At 43.4% G+C, this 21,884-nt stretch overlaps 2 protein-coding genes and 1 long non-coding RNA gene across 3 annotated transcripts in view; 1 reads left to right on the forward strand and 2 right to left on the reverse strand.

Annotated features, from left to right (window-relative positions):
* The window catches only part of LOC111926411 (uncharacterized), a 63,298-nt gene that overhangs the window by 35,374 nt on the left and 6,040 nt on the right, over positions 1–21,884 (forward strand). The window contains exon 4 of the mRNA XM_086875088.1: positions 631–797. Coding sequence (XP_086731214.1) covers positions 631–797 — 167 coding nt within the window. The remainder of the gene's footprint in view (positions 1–630; positions 798–21,884) is intronic.
* Positions 3,126–5,642, reverse strand: LOC147655175 (uncharacterized). Its single transcript, XR_015282470.1, has 3 exons — positions 5,459–5,642; positions 4,774–4,940; positions 3,126–4,269 (listed from the first exon to the last, which is right to left on the reverse strand). It is a non-coding gene; the product is annotated as an uncharacterized LOC147655175 (long non-coding RNA).
* Positions 15,179–21,884, reverse strand: part of LOC111926410 (uncharacterized) — a 68,820-nt gene continuing 62,114 nt past the window's right edge. Inside the window, exons 7-8 of the mRNA XM_086875086.1 lie at positions 19,186–19,289; positions 15,179–19,073 (exon numbers count right to left, since the gene is read on the reverse strand). The gene's annotated coding sequence lies outside the window, so the exon portion shown is untranslated. The remainder of the gene's footprint in view (positions 19,074–19,185; positions 19,290–21,884) is intronic.

Genomic DNA, 21,884 nt, shown 5'->3' on the forward strand with positions numbered 1-21,884 from the left:
TGTATAATTAACAGAAAGTTCTCAACAATTGGTATTAATGTTCCTAGGAAGGCGATGCAGGTATTTGGTTATTTGGCTTCAGTCAGACTTTATATGCTTAAAGCAGAATCCCAGCTGATGAAACAGCACAATTTTAAGTCACTGATTCCTGCCTAACGAGCTTCACTGGGAAACTCATTGCCAGCCTTTGTGGAGCACAGTACTTGTGATTAACGGGACAAGAGAATTCAATTCACCACGTGAGGCTTTTGAGTTGGGAAGAAATGCAAAGCTTCCATCCCAAACTGCCATTTGTACACTGCTCAATGCAGTATCCCAAATCCTGAAATCAGTTTTTCCCATTTTGTAGAACAGGTTGCTAACATCCAGTCTTTACCTGCTGGAGAAGATTCCTGTCAGGCTTTTGCTGTGCTATCTCAGCACATGTTTTGTATGTGATAATCACTAGTTTCTGTGTGGGGAACTATGAAACTTGTTGGTGCCAGGGATTATCCTACGGATGTTTGTGTCGTGGATTTGGGATACTCAGGAGTGCCTTTGCTGTGCCCGATGGTTTTGTGGGATGCTTTTATTGCCATGGATTGGCTGCTTAGTCTCTATTTACTCAGCCCCTCTGCTTAACTTTAACAGTTCTGCCACTGCAAAGCAGCCCAGAGAATGATTCCTGAGCCGATAACGGCACTGATAAACCCCGGGAAGGGATGGGATGAGCCGCTGGAACCGCTCCCTCCGCGGCCACTGAAGGGCTGCCTCCCAGAAGATGGAGCTATTTCCCTGAGACTGCTGATGGAGACCTTGTAAGTTCAGTATCAAATGAACTTGGGGAATTCTTGCAGATGGTAGAGAATTATTCCTCACATCTGAGAGACAGAAGAAAGAAGTGAGCGTGCTGACCGTAGTTATTTTATTATAAAAGGAAGGTTTGTTTCTTTTTTACCTCAGTAAATTATACTTCTTAACAATAATAGTACATGAAAGTGAGTTCAGTTGCTAGAGTCCAGATGCCAACCTTTTTCCCTTTGAAACTACACTTGATTCTTGGCAGATTTAGGTATATAAAGCATTGCCATCTTCTTGATTTTATCACTTGATTAGAGAGGGGGTATTTGCCTTTCTGACCGCAGTCTCTCCCTTTTTGCTGGAAGTAAATCCATTTACTTCTGTCTGGGATGAAGAGGGCTGTTTATTTCTGGTGTGCTTTGGTTCCCACCCGTGAATGATAAGGCTGGGAGGGATTTTTCAACTTCCACATTGAAAATCGGGTGAGAAATTAATGAGCAGAGAAGAATGAAAGCAAAGGATGGATGTTGATTCCTGCTCAAGGAAGAATGGTTTGTGGGAAGCCACAGTCCCTTGAGCTGGGGCTGAGCAGCAGAGCCCTCCTGGCAGCAGATGATGAAGGAAATTGTAAGTATGTGGGGATTTGAATACATTTATAATGTGCTTTGTGTGTGTTTAGTGTCTGATCTTCTGCCCTTAAAAGCAGTGTTAACCCTCTCCCTCCTGTCCTTCCCTGCTCACCCCCAAAATCTGGGATAAGGCTCTTGGTCTCTCTTAGGCCTGGAGTCTCTCTGGGAACTGGACAGAGCCGCTGTGAATGACACCCAACAACTGCCGGTGTCTCAGCCTCGCTGTGGTGGCTGCTGTGAACATTTTACTTTTCATTTTATTGCTGCAGATCAGATACTGGTTTTTACAGCTCGCATGTGTGCTATCTAAACTGCAAAAAAGATTAAGAAGAAGGGAAGTTTTATAAGCACTGACATGGTTGTCATGACTACCTAAGCCACTTTGCTGGTGCCATACAAGTCTTTCACTTTATCTGTCTAGCTTTTATACAAAAAAAGCCCACATTTATTTTTGCATGAGAGTCTGAAGAAACAGGGCTCAAGAAACACGTGTAAGCATCAATATGTGTGTGGGGTGTGACATGCAGGTGAAGCTGAGGCTCATACCCCCAGTCCAGTCACAAAGGGCTGTGTTAAAGAGTGTGAAGTGCCTTGGCCAGGGAGAGAGCCAGGTGCAAGGTGTCTCTGCTTTGTCTGAACTGACAAAGTTGGAGTGCTGGCAGTCAGGGCTCCAAATGACCAGGGGAAACAGGCTGCTCTGACTTACTGGGAGGTGTAGGTGTCCTCTCTGAAGCTGTCAGCATTAGAAAGTTTGAATGTATAGATATCATAAAGAGCCTCCCCATCTCTTTTTTGAAGTCTGTAAGCCTCTTCCACAGGCCTGTAAGGCTGGAACAGCTGGGATGTGTGAATGCTCTCTTGGAAAAGTACAGTTGAACCTCCAAAGCCTTTTTTGGTGGTTTGGGGGTTTTCTTTTTCTTTTTTTTCTTCTGTAAAGGAAGGGTTTGCTCAGTGTCAGGGCTGTGGATCACATGTAAGAGAACAACCAGAAACAGGAATGCTCTGTGTGTAAATGTGAGCATATTCCTGGTGCCTTATTTCAGGCCAGCAATGGGTAATCACAAGGAGAACAAGGAAAAGCACTAAGTGTGTTTGGAAAAAGAAAAGATGTACCATGCTTTGGGCACAGGGTCTCCAAAACAATAAGGGGCAGTTTGAGATAAAGTTTTGTTGCCAGGAGACTGTAACCACGAAACAGAAATGCTGATTAGCTGAGATACTTGTGAGATGATGAAAAAAGACATCTCGGTGTCTGTGTTATGTCAAGAGCATAAAGCAACACAGTTATCGTGGAGAAGCTAAACACAACAACGCAGATCCTAACAGCAGTAAATCCAGCCCAAGTGCAAGTGGTCACAGGCTGATTTAAAGTTTAAGAACGTAGCTGGAGTTGGTCATTAAATGCCCCAGGAGTTAAATTATTGGAGGAGGAGGAAGAAGATGAAGATGTGAAATGTATGCAGCTCTATCATTCTTTGAGCACTGAATCAGCTCAATCCTGTTAGAGAACAGGCAGCTGAGGTGAGGGCAGTCTCTGTAACCTGTGTGTGCACAGCTTTGTGCTTCCCTAAGGAGCCAGGAACTTCTGAAGAGGATCATTACAGCATAAAAAGGCATTTTAAGTTCCAGGTGGGCATCGAAGAGAAAAGTTTAGGAAGAAATCTGAAAGAAATCAAATGAAAGGATACAAGGATAGAATTTCAGAAGACACAGGTCTGGCCATCAGATTCCTTTAATGAGAATAAGAGAACAGTAACTTGCAAAAAAAAGAAGCCCTCTGTTAAAAATCTTCTGGTTTATGTTCCCCTGGAAAGGCTGTCATGGTCAGAGGACAAGAAAATTGTCCACCATGCTGATGAGGCAGGTGTGCATTCCTCTCTGTCATTTGGTTCCTGGCAAATACCTGTGTATGAGAAAACATCTGCACCATGCTCCCATAGCTGGTGGGGATACGAAGGAAGTTTCAAGTAAAACCATTTCAATATGTCCATTTGCTTTTTTTTTAATGTGGTGAGAATCTGGAGTTGTGAAAGCGTTTGCAATTCCTGACAGAACTGTAGACTACTCAGTCATGTTATTAGAATAAAATCAATGATTTATACTAAGCATTCCTAAAAATTGCAAAATGTAATTTAATTATTTTGCCAGTGGGGAAATGGTGAAGAAATGAGTTGTGCTCACTTAACTTAATTTTTGTTTCTTAGCACGAGGTTTGTAATTACTTTAAGTAAGCAAGTTATTTGTTTCTATTAGCGGTAATTGACGAGTAAATGTGGTAGTGACATATTTTCTCCTGTAAAACTCTACTAGCAAGTCCCTGTGGTTAAGAGCTCTGACCTAAATTCCCGTGCCAGGTGTGTCTCCAGTGTGCCATCCCAGAGTCTCAGCTGTCCTTAGCATAATGCACCCATGAGTAATTGGAAGCTGCAGGTCCCTGTTACTCCTCGCTCCCTGCTGCAACACCCCTCAAATCCTTAGCGAGAACAGGCAACACCAGCAAGGTAACGAGGTTTCATTGCTACTTCTCAGCTCATCTGTTCTACTGTGACTAAGGCTGTGCTGCCAGAAACATAAAAGAGGTCTGGATCTCTGTTTTCTACCTGTGGGATAGGTGGAATGTGGAGTCTGTTACTCCAAGAGCTTTTCTTCTGGGACACTGCCGCTGGTTTGTTATTCCCATCCTGGGGGTGGTGTTGGATTCACAGTGTCTGTGAGCAGAGTTCTGCCAGTTCCCAGGTCCTGGCTCCCTGTGCCTCTCCAAATGCTGTTCCCCAGTGTTCTGCAGTGATGGGTGTGATTAGCTGCTGCTATTCTATCGATTGATAGATAGGTTAAAGACAACCTGTCAGGCTTGGCTTCCCTGAAAAACGTGTGAGAGGCTGGATACTTCCAGGAACTGTTTGTCACTGGGTATTTGCTCCTGTAAACAACTGCTGGTAGCTGCCCTCTGTAGATGCTAAATGAAGCTGCCATTTCCCCTGCCTTGGGAAACCACAGCGTGTCCTCAGAACCCCACAGGAGTCACTGGGGCAGCTTTTAACAGCCTATGGCATAGTTAGTAGGGAATGCCCAATCCCCTGCAGCTCACAGATGGTTCTGGAGCTCCTCGAAGCTGAACGTCATTGAGTAATTTAAAAAACCAAGAGTTTGTAAAAATTAAGGGGTTTTTCATAGGCAGAGTGCAGCTCAAAGAACATGCTCTGTGTAGCTCACCCCCAAGTAACTCAGGAGTGAGAAATTACAGAAAAAAAGACCGGGAAAACACACAGAAATCCACAGGGAATCCTAGCTGTCTGTTTTCTCTCTTCTCAATTCAATTATTTCCTGCCACGAGGAGATGTAGGATAATAAACAGAATTATCACCTGGGAAAGGACAATGCCGAGTGATGAGTGCATTGTGTGGCAGCAATCTCTTCATTGTGCTGGGAGATGACGAAAACCATTCCTAACAAGGGCTCTCATTGCTTGCAAACTCAGCCATCGCTGATCAGCACCTCACGGATTAGGGATGTTCAGGAGAAGCCAACTATCTGCAACAAAGGAGTACATTTTCTCAGGATAAAAAAGCAAACTGAGGATTACAAGGACCCAACAGTCTTTAGCTGCAGAAAATCCTTGTTTCAGGTTTCTTACCTCTTCTTAAAGGCTTGGAATAAATAACATTGATTTCCTTTAAAACTTAATGTGTTCGCTGTTAAAGTATTCACACAGCTTAGAACAGAGAAGGGATTATTTTGCTTTTAAGTCTTCCTTCAATGTGACAGGAGATCTATTCTGTCAAATTTGTCTACAAATTATAAAATTGTAGACAAATATTAAATATATTTGTACTTATTTGAGCAGTTCCTTCTCGCCTACTTAATGGAGATGAAAACATTTTTGGAAGCTTTCCAGTTCCTGTCTCTTTGGGTCAATGCAGATATGTAGATGGTAGGGGAAGGCTCTTAAATTGGGATCAGTGGAGCTGTTCCCTTGAGCTCTTTTTCCTGCCTCACCTGCCCTTTGAGCACTTTCCTGGCAGTGATACCTCTGAATCCAAAGGAAATACCTGAGTGAAGGTTCATTGTGTGCAGTCTCTGTATTGTTTTGTTGTTTCCTAGTGCTGAACTCCCAACCAGTCCGTAACATCTGGCTGCATTTATCCACTTGGCACAGAAATTCTCTTTTAAGTGCTTTGCTTCTGCAGAGTCATGGAAGATATTCTCAGGAGCTGACCCACAGCAAAACATAACCTGGAAGAGCAGAGCAGCCACGGATCACCTGCTGGGGCATAATTGATCCCAGTCCCTGCTTTCTGGGCACAGGGAATCGAAGCCCTTCCCGCTGGGGATTTGCCTGACTCGCAGTTGTCTCTCCATGAAGGCCTCGTGGTCAGTGCTGGCCCCAGACTGGAGTGGGAGGCACTGAGTGGGAGAAAGAGGCAGCCCTGGCAGCATCAGGGGCAGTGTTTGTTCTCTAGGTGAGGTGCTGGGCTCTCAAGCAGAGAGAAGCAGGAGCCACGGTAATACCTCAGTGCTCTGGGCATCGGGGCTTGCAGAAATTCCCTGGAGTTGCTGCCACATGCAGAGTTCAGCTGTGGCTTGTAAGCTGCTTAAATATTAAATGGCTATTGATTTCTTATCCTGGGAAACTTGATTGTTTAAGCCAACTGAAACCTCTGTAGGTCCCTAACAAAACTGGAAGTGATGGGTTTGAAGGGAGAAAATGGTAGAGCAGCTGGAGGGGGGAATGGCCATTACTGCAACCAGGGTGTGAATGCCAGGAAAAATAGCCTGAAAATCCTGGATTGCCTTGGGCTGGTGATGGTCTGGGACCAGTGCAGGGCTCAGTGGCTGGTAGAGAATACTCACACTAAAGGACTTTGCAGTTAAACTGGGGAGGATTAGGGATGGATTTAGAAATAAGGTTGTTCCTAACTCAGAGGCTGGGGCTGAGGGACATTCCTTTCTCCTGTGGTTCATGTTGTGGCTTAAATCCACTACAAAGAGTTTCCAGGTAAAGTTATTCAGCATTAAGTGTTCAGCCCTTGGAGACCTACAGGGAAGAAGCCAAGGAAGTGAGGAGCATATTCTTGCAGTGTTTTTCCATCCAGCCCTGGCCCTTTGATCTGAAATGTGTGACCTGAAACATGCCAATTCTATAGCAGCATATCCAAGCCCTCTGTTCAAGTTCAAGTGTTGAATAGAGAAGAGTCATTTGCAGAGGTGGATTTAAACTTCTTCAGAGTTTTGAAAGATTCTATTTTTAATGAAATTCTCTTCACTATCTGTTTCAGATCACAAAATCTATGCTACATACTTTTATTTTCTCACCTGACTTTGGCAGTGTCTGGGTTTGCTGTGGCTCTCCAGGCTGTATTTTTCCTTTATTTTAAAACTGCCAGACATTTAAAAATGAGCAAGCTCCTGATTAATAACTAATTGGCTTTAGCAAACAGCTCTTGCTGGGTGGTTACCTTGAGCCAATTCTTATTAGTATTCCAACACATGCAGGAGGAAGCGTTCTCCCTCGTTGGAGGCTGATGTTACATCTCTTTAGCCACTTATAAAATAAAGCTAAGTGAATTAGTATTGATTCCCTTACTTGTAATAACAGGAATGCAACCTAATCGCCTCTCCAAATCACCCAGGCATTCCTGACTGAGGCTGGAATGAAAAAAATGTATGGAGAGGACAGGAATTTTGTGGTGTTAAGAGCAACTCCCTGTGACAGGCACTTTCCCAGGCAGAGCTTGCTCCCCACCTGGGAAGTGAGAAACATTTTGAATATTACAGTTGCTGGGTACAAGAAGTTTTTCCTTCCATGGTGTCTTGACTTATGTTTGGGTTTTATATTGACAGCAGAGATTAATTAATATTTTACACGCTTTGCTCAGAAGTTCAATCCCCCAAAGCATTTCTTCTGTTTTGTTAAGCTCACACTCCCACTCTTAGGGAGAGAGTTTCTTCTTTATCAACTTTTCTGAGCAGGTCAGTCAATTTATATCTCTTATTACTCCAAATGCAGGTATGGTGGAGAGAAAGAAAGACAGATATGAAGTTACTAAGATTTTCTGAGCAGCTTCTTCCTTTTCCTGTCTGAATAATTCTTCCCTCCCTCAGTCTTAAAGAGGCTAAACCCTCCTCTCTTCCCGCAAATGCTGGAACACCAGAGCAGAACACTGTGTTATGCTGGACAATTCACAGAAGTTCTGTGCACTGAAAATCCTCAAAATACCTGTGCTGCTGCCAGAAATGCTGCTGCTGTTCAAAAAATAAAATAATAAATAAAAAAAGAGACCATAGCAGAATAGAATTTGTCATTAAGAAATGCTGACCAGCTTTTCTGGTCAACCCACTTTGTGCTCAGTGTTTGACTGGCTGCAGGGTGCTATTCCTGGGTAATGCTGCTCCTGGTCAAGGTCACACAAATACCCAAAAGATGCCATGCACAGCTTTTGCAGGGCATTTAGGATTTAATCAAACCCAGAGAGGAAAGGAACTTGAAAAGTAGATGAAATTGGGTTTTGAAATGTTTAACCTAAACTACGGATGTTTACACACAGAGCTGAGTTTAGAGAGAGGTTTGTTCTTCACTGAGGTTTTCCAAGTGTAGTTCTTCCACTCTTCATTGCCTCAGGTTTCCAAAACTTAAGGCAGAATTGCATCTTCAGTGAAGGTTCCATGGAATGTCACCTGCTGTGACATCCCAGTGCTCCAACCCAGTGTCTCTCTGCCCTGCCCGAGGTGTGTGACACACCCACTGGGCTTTGTTGGTGTGGTCTTGGTTGATCCTGAAACCACAGAAAGGGACCCACCCGGCTCCCAGTTTATTGTCACTCACAGATTTATTAATTCTCTTCCAAAAACCATCAATCAAACAATCCTTGTAGTGGCTGTTTGTGTGCAGTGTGTAGAGACAAACATTAGAATTGAATATGGAATAAACTTCCTTGGGGAGACTGTTCTCTTTGAGTGAGCAGTAACCAAGATGCATTTCAGAGGACAGAAAAAGGGAACTTTATTTTATTCAGAAACCCCTTGCATCTCTCAAAATGTAACACTCAATGCATTTGTGCAATCACGAAAGTGATAATAATATCTTCCCTATTTCTCATGCTCCTTTCTACTTAATCAAACATCTGTTCCATTGCCAGAGTGATGCTTCCCACCTGCTACAGATGAGCCTGGAATGTTTGGTGCTTTTATTCCAGAGAGCTTTCACAACACAAGTCAGAACAGATCTTACTTGATATTCTTTTTGTTGCTGTTGATTTTGTGATGCCAACAAACTCTGCAGCAATTTGCTATAAATGCAGTGGTAAGGAAGGAATTTTCATTAAAAAAAATAGGTAGAAAATTGCAAACTAAAACCCAGTGATCAGGACTTTGCTGAGGTAGAAAATCTCTAACAATCAGTTTAAGCAAGGTTGGGGTGTGCTATCAAGGGCTGGCTTGAGACACCTGTGGAGGCTCCCTCTGGAGTTGGGGTAACTCCTACTAGAATGTTCCTTTGTCTGACAACCCAAGGGCTGCCTGGAAGCTGAATTCCCAAAGCTATTCCCAGGTCCTGTTGTGCAGGCTGTAGGACCCAGCTTTCCCATGGGAACACTGTGCCTGTTTGAGAGGGAGGCACTCTCAGGAAGCTGAATGTTTCATTTAACCATTTGTTTTTGAAGCAGATAGAGGAATTCTGCAGTCTCTCCCAGCTGGAATTTCACTGTTTCCAGTGGAATTGCCAGTGTGTTGGTATGGGTGTCACATGTAAAATAACTCCACATTTCTGTTTCCTTCATGGTGATTGTGATGTGAAAGAAACTAGGTTGGGTCCTGAGGTATGGTAAAATGTATTTTGTCATGTGCAGGGGCAGTGAAGTCCTTTGAGGCACTTTTATTGAGCATGAGTTACTGCTAGGTTGGCTCAGGGTTTAAAAATAAAATTCAAGCCCTGAAAAGCCCTTTTCCAGCCATTTTTCACTTCCATTTTTTTCCATTCCTTTTCCTGCCGCTGTGCTGTACAGACCTGTGTGGTGCTTAGGATATACAAATTATTTTTCAAGTTAAAACGTTCATATCTCAGGATGAAAAGTTACCCATGTAATTCCTACCATTGCACGACAGTGATCACCAGCAGGAGTTGTGGGATTCTTAAACCAGTGAGAATCAGGATAGATTCCTGGTACAGCAGGAATTTATACATATGAAAGCTGATTTCTTTATGATTAAAGGCCAGTTTGACAGGCTATGGTCTGGTGATTCATGATTTTAAAAAAATATATATCTTTCAGAAAACAGAAGCCTTCAAGCTTTTCACCTGTTTTTAACCTGAACATCGTTCTTCCCTGAGAGCCTTTTAGAATTTGCACACAGACATGATCTATTTGCCTTTGTCCTATCTGGAAATAACTATTTTGAATCAGGAAAAGTATTTTCCTGCTTAATGTTTTTTCTCCACTTTCAAGATTTTTTTTTTTTTTCCATCCAGAAGTAAAAAATGGTTTGCTTCTGAATACTGCCACCTATTAACACCCTCTGCTAAATGAAATTCAAGCCTTTGAGCTGCATTCAGGTGAAACCATCCTGAACTCAATCCATTAACACCTCCTTTAGGAAAGGCTTGGATTTGCTCATGTCTAAAGTCACTGCAGGGCAGTGGTGAAGATAACTGAAAATTGTGTCAACTTACCTTTTTACAGGAAAAACATGATCAATATTCCGCGGGCACATTATTTATTTTAAAGGAAGGTTTCCAGCTCCATAAAGCCAAGATGTTTAACTGTGACATTGCCCAGACTTAACCATTTTTTTGACATTATTAATGAACCCCAGTGTTCCTCAGAAAGGGCCAAAATTGCCTTCTGTCATTCAGTTTTGTGCACTTGCTAATACTTACATGTGTTAGTAGCTGGTCTCTCTGGGCTTAATTACTGGGGGGACACCTTGCATATTAAACTGAATCATTTTTAATATTAAAAACCTGCTTGAAACTCTTCGTGCTGCAGTGTGAAAAGCTTTTTACTCTCTTGGTTTGCTCCTTAGTGGAGGATCAAGCACTATTTGCTTATTCCAGGAATGCAAGCAATGGCACAAAAATATCCTGTCCATCACTTTAATTACTGGGGGGAAAAAAAAATCACCACTTTATTCTTACCACTTTATTCTTAATTTTTTTACTAGATCCACTGACTGTAAGTCACTGCAGGCAGCACTCTGGCTTGGTGCTGTTTATGGGCTGAGCCCTTCAGCTGTCAAGAGTAGGTGTGGTTTTATTGTCCTCTGAATTTCCTCGGCTCTGAGTTGCTCCAGAAGTGATGTTTGGAATAGCAGAGTGCCCAGGCAGTGAGGGAGCTTTGAGCATTTTTATTCTGTAAGGGGAAAATTCCTCTGAACCCCCGGCCCTGCTGAAGGCAGGAATCCATCTCTTGCTCCCTCTGCTCAATCAGCCATCAGGAGGATCCTTGCTCTCCCCAGAGTAGCTGTGCTGGCCCTGCTCAGCCACACAACTTCCTTTTCTTTTAATTACAGGGAGGGAAATGTTAGCACAGCTCAGCTACTTCTGAGCTATTGATCCAGATCAGGAACTGAGCATGGGGGAAAGGGGGATTTTACACACTGCTAATAAGTCCTGCCTTCTAAGGGAACTTTCCACAGAATCATGGAATCGTTTAGGTTGGAACAGCCCTCCAAGATCCAGTCCAGCCATTCCCCCAGCACTGCCATTTTAAATATTTCCAGGACTGGTGACTCCCCCACTGCCCAGGGCAGCCTGTTCGATGCTCAGTGATATCCCAGTGCAGAAATTTTCCCTAATAATGCAATTTCATCCTCCGCTGTGGGTTGAGCATTTGTAGCTGATGGCACAGGGTGCAGAGAACAGGCTTTCCCAGGAGTTTATCACTAATTGTGTCTGTAAAAGGCAGGAATGCTGGGCTAATTTCAAATGATGGATTACGTGTAAAATTAGCTTTCCTCTGGAAAAATTTCTCCTTTGTGGTGAGTAATGAAAATAATACTTCTCTGGTCAAGCTGAATATATTAATGATTAATATAAAATTAAGATAAATCACTGGTGAACAGTGCAGTAAATATGCACTGAAATCAATCAAGTTTACATCACATCCTATTAATTACTGGGATTCTCTTCCACCAGGCTGTTTTGTTGTGTTCACTGTGTTCTCATCCTCCTGAGCCACTTCCATGTTCATGTGCCAACTCTCCCAGAGGGGCTTTATTCCCCTCACATCTTAGCAAAGAGATCCTTGTGTACTAAATACCACAGCACTCAGCCAAGGACCTGCTGTGCTGGAGGTCACAGGGTGTTTGGGGGGATTTAAAGCTGATGGTGCTGCTGAGGAATCTTCAGTATTCTGCTCCAAAAATAAAAAAGCAGGTTCATTAAGGAGCCAATTTATTTCCATTCCCAGTTTTGTTCATGTCCCATAGAACTGAGAAAGTGGGAGGTTCTGTGATGAGCCAATGTATGGCCACTAGTGATGGGCAAGTTCTTTGTGTCTCTCACCATTTTATTCTTTTTTTTTTTTTTTTTTTAATTATTATTATTGCCTATTAGTTCTCTGTCCTAAATATCCTGATGGACTCCTCCACTGGGCTCTGAGTTGCAGCTGGACAGCAGCAGCATCCATCAGGGATCCCAGGGTGTGGGAGCAGCCAGAGGCTGGGGCAGGGGTACATGGAACACCTGGTGTCTCCCAGCTTCCCATCCCCAGCTCAGCTCTGGGCAGAACTGGGGACTGCTCTGCCCCAGGAGGGGGAATCCCAAACAGGAAAGCACCAGAGGTGTTTCTCTTGATGAGACTCTGTGTGGAGAGAGGGGAAGGGAAAGGAAGAAAATATTCAGGATTTCTACCAACTCTAGTTTTCTTCCCTTTGTTTACAGAGCTGGTGTGCACTGCCCAAGCAGGAGCACACTCCTTGTGCAGCAGGACTGGCACAGTCAGGGCTCTTCCTTTTCCCAGTGCCGAGTGTGCCAAGCTGGTGCTGCTGGTGCTGTGTGACAATGACCTGGGGACACGTCCCTGCCCCTGTGTCTGAGCTGTCCCACAGGGGTGCTGGGGGCAGAGCCCTCCCTGCTGCTGCAGAGCTCGGCCTGGCTGGGGCTGGGCCGGGAGCCCTCGGGTCCCCACGGCCACTTTCGGTGCAGGGCTTGTTTTGCTTTTCTTGTGTTTGACATTTTGAAGGCTGAGCCTCATTCCAGGCTGGCAACCGCTGGCACCAGGCTGGGAAATGAGCTCTGTCAGATGGGGAACAGATGAAACCAGGGGAAAGAGTGACCAAGAAACTAAAATGAGATTTGAGGCAGATTTTTGCCTTATGTGATATCTGTTCAAGCAAGAACCTAGAAACCAGAGACCTTAAAAATGAGAGCGAATGTGGTCCCCTCTTTACCCTTTGGGAGACAGAGACATGCTCTGTTCATTTGGTGCATTTAATGCTCAGAACACAAATTCCCCTGCTGATGTACCAGCAGTGCTACTTGCAAGGTCAGTGCTGCTTTAGTATGTTTCATTTTTTATATCCAGCTTTCTTTTCACCATTCTATAGAAATGCTGTTTTCTGCCAATATCCATTGGCTACTGCAGCAACAGAGTCCTGTGCCACAGGCCAAGGGAAGGCTAAAGGAAAACACAGCTCCTGAGCATCCTCCTGGCATGCTGGAGCAAGCAGGCAGATGGAACAGCGTGTTTGTGTCTATATCAGTGACAAAGTAAATTCCACTTGCAAGCTCGGTTTCTGCCTTTCTCAGCCTCTTAATGAGGTTGATGTGTCTTCTGAGAACGTCAAACAGTGGCTCCAAAATAGAATAAATTCTTAATAATGCAATCAGATAGTTAAACATTAGCACTTGCAAAAATGTTGGCATTAAGTGTTCTCATTACAGTCGGTTTCTTCCTTGTTTATGGCAAATAGGGCTAGGAATGCTGAGGCAGGCGGATCTGAGTCTCCTTCAAAACCACCCTGTTCTCTAGATCCACCCTGAAATGATGTGGCAGTGCTGAGAAAGCCAAGCCCATGTCCAGTAATGTCTTAACTGAGTTTGAGCTGAAATCGCACCCAAAGGTCTGTCCAAGGTCAGGCTGGTTTGGCCTGGGAGCGAGCAGTCAGCTGGGCAGGGAGTCACAGGATCCCAGCAGCACCTCTGAGGGCACCTCTTGGCCCTGCACAGGCACCCCAAGAACCTCTCCAAGACCTGTGTCCAGAGAAACCTGCACCTCAAAAGGCCTGGAGAGGTGTAAGATTTTCCCTCTAGGCAAGGAAAGCTGAGGCACAGCAAGTGTTGCCTCTACTAGTGGAGCTTCTGGAAAATCAGTCTTGATATCTGCAGTTGGGGAGTTTTGCCTGGAATTGTGGTGCTGCTCTGAAGCTTTTTTGAAAATCACTCATCAATAGGTTGCTCTTACTGATCTCATTTACACAAGACTTTGTTGGGGTTTTTTTTCATTAAATAGGATTATTTTTGAAAGGTTAAAATGCTAAAGAAATTAAAATATTGGAAGCATGTTATAAAAAACTAAGAAATTTTTTATTTTTTTTTTTAATAAGAAGCCAAAAACGATCTCCCAGTGTAAGGTGCACTCTAAGCTGTAAAGCCTTGGCTCACCAAAGCTGTGTTAAAGGGGTCTGGAAAATTAAGATTAACTAATTCTGCTGAACCCACCAAAATGGGTTTAGTTGTTTGTTTGGTTTTGTTTCTTAGACTGAAATATTTAGAGGAAATCAGAATGGGAAATTAACAGAACTTCAACTTCCAAACATTTTGGTGGAAAGCCCTCGGAAGAACAGTACTTCTGTGGCTGTGAACTTAATTGGGTCCTCCAATATACTGTGCTAGTGGTTATTTTCCCTGTAACACTGTATCCTGAAATGTATCCTGCAAGGAGGATGGAAAAAGAGTTTGAAGTAGAGAGCAGGTAATATTTTGATTTAAGAGGTTAATTTTAAATGACTTGTTAAACAGTTGGCCAGATGTAATAAACAGAGCTTGGAAAAAAGGCAAAAATATTCCCTTGGTTCCCCACCCCAGCGGTTCAAGGAATAGATTTCTTTGAACATAAAGGCCTTTAGAAATGTGACTGAAATGAAAAGATGTCGTGTCCTGAGGGGGAGTGTGCACACACAGGGGTCTGAGCTCAGAGGGGCAGCAGGGAGGGAACAGGAGGAGACAGAGAAGAGAACCTTTCTCTTGCTAAAAAGCTGGGAGAGAAACTCCTCTTAGAATCAGGTTGTACTGCAAAATGAACTTGTGACTCTGATGGTGAAGAAAAGCCCCTTTTGGATTCTGGGAAAATTTTTAGCCCCTTCAGGGTATTAAAAAAAGAGAAGAGCTGAGCTGGGGCATTGGGTACTGAGGCATCCCAGCTTCAGAATGCCTTCAGTGATTACTGAATTCAGGAGACTTTAATGAGCACTGGCTCCAGAGAGAAAAGTAGTCCCAGTGGTAATCAGGCATTTCATTTACTGAGATGACCAAAATAAAGGCTGCAAAGTGGTTTTAAGTCTGACAGGCTACCTTTTGGAATATTTTTCCTAGGTGAGTGCCATGAGTTTCACTGCATTCCTCTCTCAGCCAAACTGGGATTTAAGAGATTTCATACAAACTGTAAATGGAGAGCTGTATGTACATGTGGTGGTTTCTCATACCTTTATTTATTACAAATACTGAGAATACCTGCAATGCCCTACAAGCACGTGCTTTGCTGCAGCTGTTTCCAAATGGTTTTTCCACTTCAAGGCTGGGAACAAAGGTGAAAACAGCACCACAAAAGCATGGATGGTGGATGTTGTGTTTTTTAATTGCACATTTCTGTCTCCCTTGCAGAAGCTGAGCAGTTCCTCTGCAGTGCTGCATTCAGCCCCACTGCTCTGTCTAACCCCCAAGCTCACCAAATTCCTGCAAGGATGAAATCCAACTGCTTGTTAAATGGGGAGCTGCTCCAGGAGTCCAACAAAATGCTGATACTCATTTTTAATTTATTAACTGAACCCTTGAAAGCGTTTCTTTGGCAAATAGCTCTGTTTGTAGCTCTGATAATTACTGAATAGGGATAATCCAGCCCTTCCTGCTATTCCATGGTATACTGGGAATATACACATTGAATCATTTGGTGCCCCAAGTTTGGCTCAGATGCCAGGATGAGTTAGTGCATAGTTAAATATCTGGCAGATTAATAAAAAGCCTTCCCATCCTCCTTCCATGTGCAAGATTCTTGCAGTGAAAATGTATGTGAGGAAAATAAAGTATTGGAAAAATAAAGCCATCTGTTGTGAGAACAGCAAAGCTTGTTGAAAAATGGTGTCTGCTCTGAAATGGGCACAAAACAAACAAACAAAACCCCTCCCTGTGATTCTAATTTCTTCCAGTTGCCTTAGTTCAATAAATATATCCCATTCTTTTCCTCTCCTCCACTGAAATGTAGTTTCTGAGCTTTAGAGGGAAGAGCTGTTTTGAAATGAGTAATTGAACCATTCAGTTTTCATTCCTTAGGACAGAAACAAGACTTTTTTTTCCTAAACAAAACACTTGAGTGTAAGGTTTGACTCCCGCAGGAGTTCATCCAAAAAATGCATAAATCTGGGGAAAGTTTATATTTAAAGACAGGGGCATTTTTCAGTGAAAAATATTAAGTTTGAAAACATTAAATGTGAAAGTTTCAGCCAGAAATAGTGAACAGGGTCCAAAGGCAACTTGAGTCAACAAATTACTGAAGAAAAGCCATAAATGGTATAGCGTAACCTTGAAGGAAAATTGAAATGACAGCCCTATGGCAGGAAAGAAAAGTGAGTTACAATTACAAAATCAGGCTGTCAATAATTTGCTCCTCCACCAATACAAGTTTCCTGAAAAAAAAATCCAGCTGGTCTCCAATTTTAGGTGGCTTTGGGAACAGTAACGAGCACATGACAGGTAAGAACCACTGGATGGATGGAAATGGGAGCAGGAAGGGCCTCATTTCTCATTTCTCTTTGCCCACACTTAAGCAACACTTTGAAGAGTTTTCCATCATAGCTGACCTTAACAGAATTCCTACATAAAAGGAGAAAACTCAGTGTCCTGTTAATGTTTAGCTCAGGTCTCAATTTCATGTGTTCAATGTTGAGTTACAAAGTTACTGAATTAAAGAGCACAACATTTCTAAAGTCAAACCAAAACTTTGTATCCTTCCCCTTTTCAGCTATCACCATGGTTCTGTGCACTCCAAATAGTTGGAATTAATTAGTGGCAACTCTGCAGGAAGGAAGAGCAGAGATTGTACAAAAACTGAAATAACCACAGCTCAAATGCATCACTCAGCGCATTTTTTAGAAATATACATTGGCAATATAATCAAATATTCATCCTCCTCTAAAAAGCCATTATTACAAATCCATTCTTTACCTTCAGATGTTCAGTGCCACATTTTCTGAAGATTGATCTTGAGAGAATTTCAGGTTTTATATGTGATGTAAGATTTTGGTTTTTTTCTGAAGGGTATTCCTAGACTGTCTTTCCCAACTGAATTTCCATTTTCACATCTTGAATTATTTGTGTTGCTAAAAGCTGGGCTGTGTGTTACCTTTCAGGCTCCCAAAGTGTCACATTCTGAACTGGAGGGATCCTGGCAAGGCAGTTCCTGTGGGTGCTCCGAGGGATGGCAGAGCTAGGGCTGTCACCCCCACGTACAGACATTCCCAGTGCCAGGTGGGGACAGCAGCTTTCTAAATTTACACTTCTTAATGACCTAAAAATGCTAATTCAGAGACTCATTACAGTTGATATCATCCCTACCTCTATTCTGGAAAGCAATTAACCAGTTTAGAAAGTGGCATGTCCCTAAATGCTCTCCAAAATCATAGAGATTAGGGACCATCACTCTGGATTAGGCAATGGATTACAACATGGAGAAAAAGGGACACAACTGATAGGGTTATGTCAAGAAAAGGAAATTATGCTGTTTGATTGATGCACCCAATTAAAATTGTCTGAAAGAGCTCAAATTCAATCACAGGCACAGGGAAGTGCTCACAAATGCTCTGAAGAGCAGTAACTGCTTGTACAAATTATTTAGGAGAAAACTTGTTGAAGAAAATGTGTTGGAGAAAATCTAAACTGCTCTGGAATAGAAACTGCCCAAAGTCATTAAATTATTCACTAACCATCATTTGTTCAGCTCGGTGTATCACAAAAGTTATTGATTAGGAAGTTTATAGGAGTTGGATGTATTTGTGGAAATGTGTTTCTCTTCCTTCTTGTTACTTTGTAGCATGTTGGGGTTTTCTTAAAAAAATGCAGAGGGATTAAGTTGTGCATTATTTATGGCAAATGGCTCCCTACTCAAATCCTGAGCTAATGGGAATGGCACCATGAGAATTTTTAACTATTCAATATTGCATTTCACTTTTCAAAATGAACAACCTTTGCCTAAAAAATACATTGGACATAATGAGAGAAAAGCCAAGCAGAAATCATAGACATAATACATATGGAAGAATAAAAGCTTTCTGGTGGATATTTATCAAAATCTTTGTTGTTTGAAAAACAGGATTTTTTTTTTTCTCTTTTTCCTCTCTTTACTTCAGCACAGCAGAACTTTACCCAGGTGAGATTCAACAGCTTTTTACTTTACAGCAGCACAAATTCTTGAGACTGGGCAGTGTTGGATATCATTTGTTACAAATCCTTGGAAGTGCCTGGCAAGGGATCCACTGTTCACTAACAGCGACAAAAATGCCTCATCTGGACCAGTGAATTCCAAGTGTGTGGGAGGAGGTTTCCTCCCAAAGCCACAAAATGTAAATCCCTATTTCCAAATGTGCAGAGGTGTGGGGTTGCTGCAGCACTCCCTGAGATCAGGGAGGGACAGGAGTGAGAAATGGCTCGTGTGACTGGGGTGGGATGGCCTCTACTGGAAGTGGAGGGGAAAGTAGGATGGGGAATGCTCACCCTCTGATTCCTCTGATCTGGCATATGTTTTTAATCTCTTGGAAGGAATGGCAGAGTTTAAGCCTAGAGAGGATTACTCTGGTAGTTTTCTGTTACCTGTGCTTTGTAAACGTAGGCTTAATGTTTTAAGTGCCTTGCCCTGTCCCAAATCTCCCAAACTTTGGCATGCTGTTATTTCTGGATTTGGCCCCTATGCAAAATCAAAGGTAGTGAAATTCCTTTAGAGTATGGATGAAAATCCAGACTGTGGGTGTGGACCTGTAACAACAGCCTGCTCTCTGGCTGTGATACTGAAACTCCTCCAGTGGAGCGCCTGTGCTGCGGATCTCCGAGCGGGAGGTGCGGATGGAGGTGCCAGACTGTTCCCAAGAATCTGTGACTGCCAGCTCAGCACACGGCTATTGTTACATGAGAATGTGCAAAATAATTGGGGCTGATTTCCATGTCCCTTCTGGGAGTTTTTGTGCCACAGCCACAAATCCTGGATGCTGAATGCTAACATATGCCAGTATGGAAAGGGCCTGTTGCTTTCAGCAGAAGCAATTTTACGGCCTTTATTTCCTGCAGGCTGACAGGATCCACTGTGGCAGCACCAGGAGAATGCTGGGCACTGCTCAGTGAGGGGCTGGAGAAAGCTGATGACTAAAAATGACAAAATCATCTCTCTTTTTAGGGCTCTTGTCCCTTTTCCAGTTACTCTGGGAAGGTTCTTTTATTGCAGTGTTAAACCCTTTATCACCGGTGGCCTGAAAGCAACAGATGTTTGAGTGTTACAGATTATTTAGACAATCTCTTCCTACTGAAGAAGTTCATAACTACTGAAGCAACAGCACAAGGAAAATGCAGAGTTATGCTTACCAAGGCTTAGGGTTGATATTCAGTGTCCACAACTGGAGTTGCAGGAATTAAGCAGAAGTGATTTTTAATGAGGAATTGCAATTGGTTCCTTGCTCCCTGGCAAACTGAAAAAGACACAAAATCAATCAAAACTCAGTGCAAATTATTCATCTGACTTGACTGACTTTAGCACAAACAGCCCAAGGTGGCAGCAATAAAAGGCCCTTTGCTCTGAGGGGCAGCAGAGCCCTGAATCCAAAGCACTGCTGATTTAGAAAGCTCCAGTCTGGGTCTCGGGTCCTTTCCCATCCCAGCTAAACAGACACTTGTAACTTCCCAGACTCTGCAGGGAATGCAGTGGGTGTTTAATGCAGGGAGAAAGTGCAGGAACCACCAACATTTCACACCCAGTCTTAAAAAAGGTACCAAGCTGGATTAGGAGGATAATGAATCTTTCAGATGAACAAATGTTCAAATCCTGGAGCAATGTGCTGGTGAGACAGAGGTTTAATGAACTCTTTAGAGGTGGTGTAAATTGGCACAGCTTCAATGGAGCCCACAAAAAACTGGCCTTGGCTTTATATAAATACACAGTAACAATCTTCCTCTCTTCTGTCAGGAAGCTTTTATCCTCAAAAGCCACGTTCTATGCGAACTATCTTCATCATTTTTCCCCCATTTTAAGCTACAGGCTCTGGCCTCTCTATTTAACTGTAGTATTTTCTATCAGAAAATCAGGCAGTGCTTTCTAAGTGTAGCTCATGTGCTGAATTCAGCTGTCACAGCTACTTGTGCTGCCTTGGGTAATTGGTTCCTCACAAATCTTTATCTAAAATAAAAAGGCAAATAACTGTTAAAAACCAGAACCTAAACAGAAGCAGTAAATTAGCCCACAAATTTATTTTACTGCTGCGTTTTGCTTGGATTTACTCAGCCCATAAATCAGAGCTGAGCAGGAAGTTTGCAGGGCAATGGTCACGAGGGGATGAGCCCGGAGCCATAAATGTTAAAGCTGAGGAGGCTGAACCAGGAATGATCTGAGCTCTCCTCCACACAGGGTCTGCAGGTTCTGCTGCTTCCTCAGGATCACAGGCCTCTGTCTCACATTTTAAACACTTGTAGGATTGTTTCAGGGATAATTCTTTAACCGTAAGATGGGAGGAGGTTGGTGGAGACCCAGCTTTGTCCAGTGAGCAATGGTTGGAGCCACCACTCAGACCACAGGACAGCAGGATTTGTCTTCCTCTTTAGCCCCTTTGGTTTGAACTTGTGTGCACAGAAAAGTGCTGGGAAGTAGGAGTGGAAGAGGGCAGGAAGAGCAAGGGAAATGATGGCTGAAAGAATTGTGAGGGAGTTTCAGGCAGGGCAAGGCAGAGGGCCTTGCTGGACTGAGCCTTCTGTCTCCTAAAGAACATTTCCAGGAATTGTCTAAGCCCCAGACTGTAAAACCTTGGGAAAGCAAAGATTTGGGCTGTAAATACTTTGATATGAGGTCAGTTGACAGTTCCAACTCTGAATCTGCTGTTTGATTTGTCCCTCAATGCAGTGGGTCCTTGCCTCTTGAATCTGACTGAATTCCGTGTCTGACAAGCCAAGTGATAAAATCCTGGGGCAGTAGGGATTGTCCTGTAAAGGTCACTTGAGCTCCCAGGTGCTCTTTCAACCTGCAAGGCTGAGGAAATCATAGGATAAAGATTTGCTTCTGGTCCTTAGTGCTGCTGGCTAAAAGAGTTGGTGGGTTCATGGAGCTGCACAAGGAATTTATTCACCTCAGGGCCAGTTCTCAAGCCTGCAGCAGTCCTGTAGGTGTGTGGCATGGCTTTGGCTGAATAAAATGTGCTGAATTCCTCATGTGAGCCCTGGAGAAATGGACAATCCAACAGTGCCAAGATTGAGGCACCCAGCTGGGAGGAACTGGAAAGATGGATATCCTGAGACATTGTGGGGCCAGGGACAGGCTGGGCCTCATCCTGCTCCACACCCCATTCCCAGAGCTGTATCCCAGCCTGGCAGTGTCCACTAATCCCTGGCACAGCTGAGGCGATGTCCACGCCTGTCCCTGGAGCCCCAGTCCAGCTCCTGAGGGACCACGTGCCTGGGGGTCCCACCTGGGGGGAGAGCCCACGAGGGCCAGGGGGCAATGAGGGTGTTGTACCTGTCACCTCCTGCAGCTCCTGTCAGCTGAACACTGCTGGAACCCAGGGCTTGGTAGCTGTGTGTGTGATTTTCTATCTCCCTTCTGTCTTTCTCTCCTAATTCCCTCTTCTTGGAATTTTTGGGTAACTTAAAATGGCTTAGTTTGTTAAGTTAATGCTTTCAGAAGTGTTTTATGTTGATTGAATGTTGCGCTCAACCTTTTGCCACAGTTCTCTGATTTTCTCAGCTTGCCAGGCAAGTCTTTAGTGTTGTTTTGACCTCTTGAGGATATCTTGTCAGTATTTCCCCCATGTGTCTAACTCAGAGTACAGGAACCATTGTAAGTCCTTTTAAAAGCCTCATCAGGGGAGTTTTCTGGGGCCTTAGAGCAGCTCAGTGGATTGAGGACAGTTGCAGGTAGGAGTAAGTCCTTGTTGGAATATTCTGTGATTTTTAAATACTGTACTGGATCTATGTTTTCTGTTATGGAATTAGGTCAAGGAGTTTGTTTTCTGGCATTTTCCCCTCTGCATCTCTGTCACATTTTTGCAGTCAAATTCTTCTCTAAAGTACTTGTCAATTAA

This window comes from Cyanistes caeruleus, chromosome 2 (genome assembly GCF_971803275.1).
Source record: "Cyanistes caeruleus chromosome 2, bCyaCae1.hap1.1, whole genome shotgun sequence".
Classification (NCBI taxonomy): Eukaryota; Metazoa; Chordata; class Aves; order Passeriformes; family Paridae; genus Cyanistes; species Cyanistes caeruleus.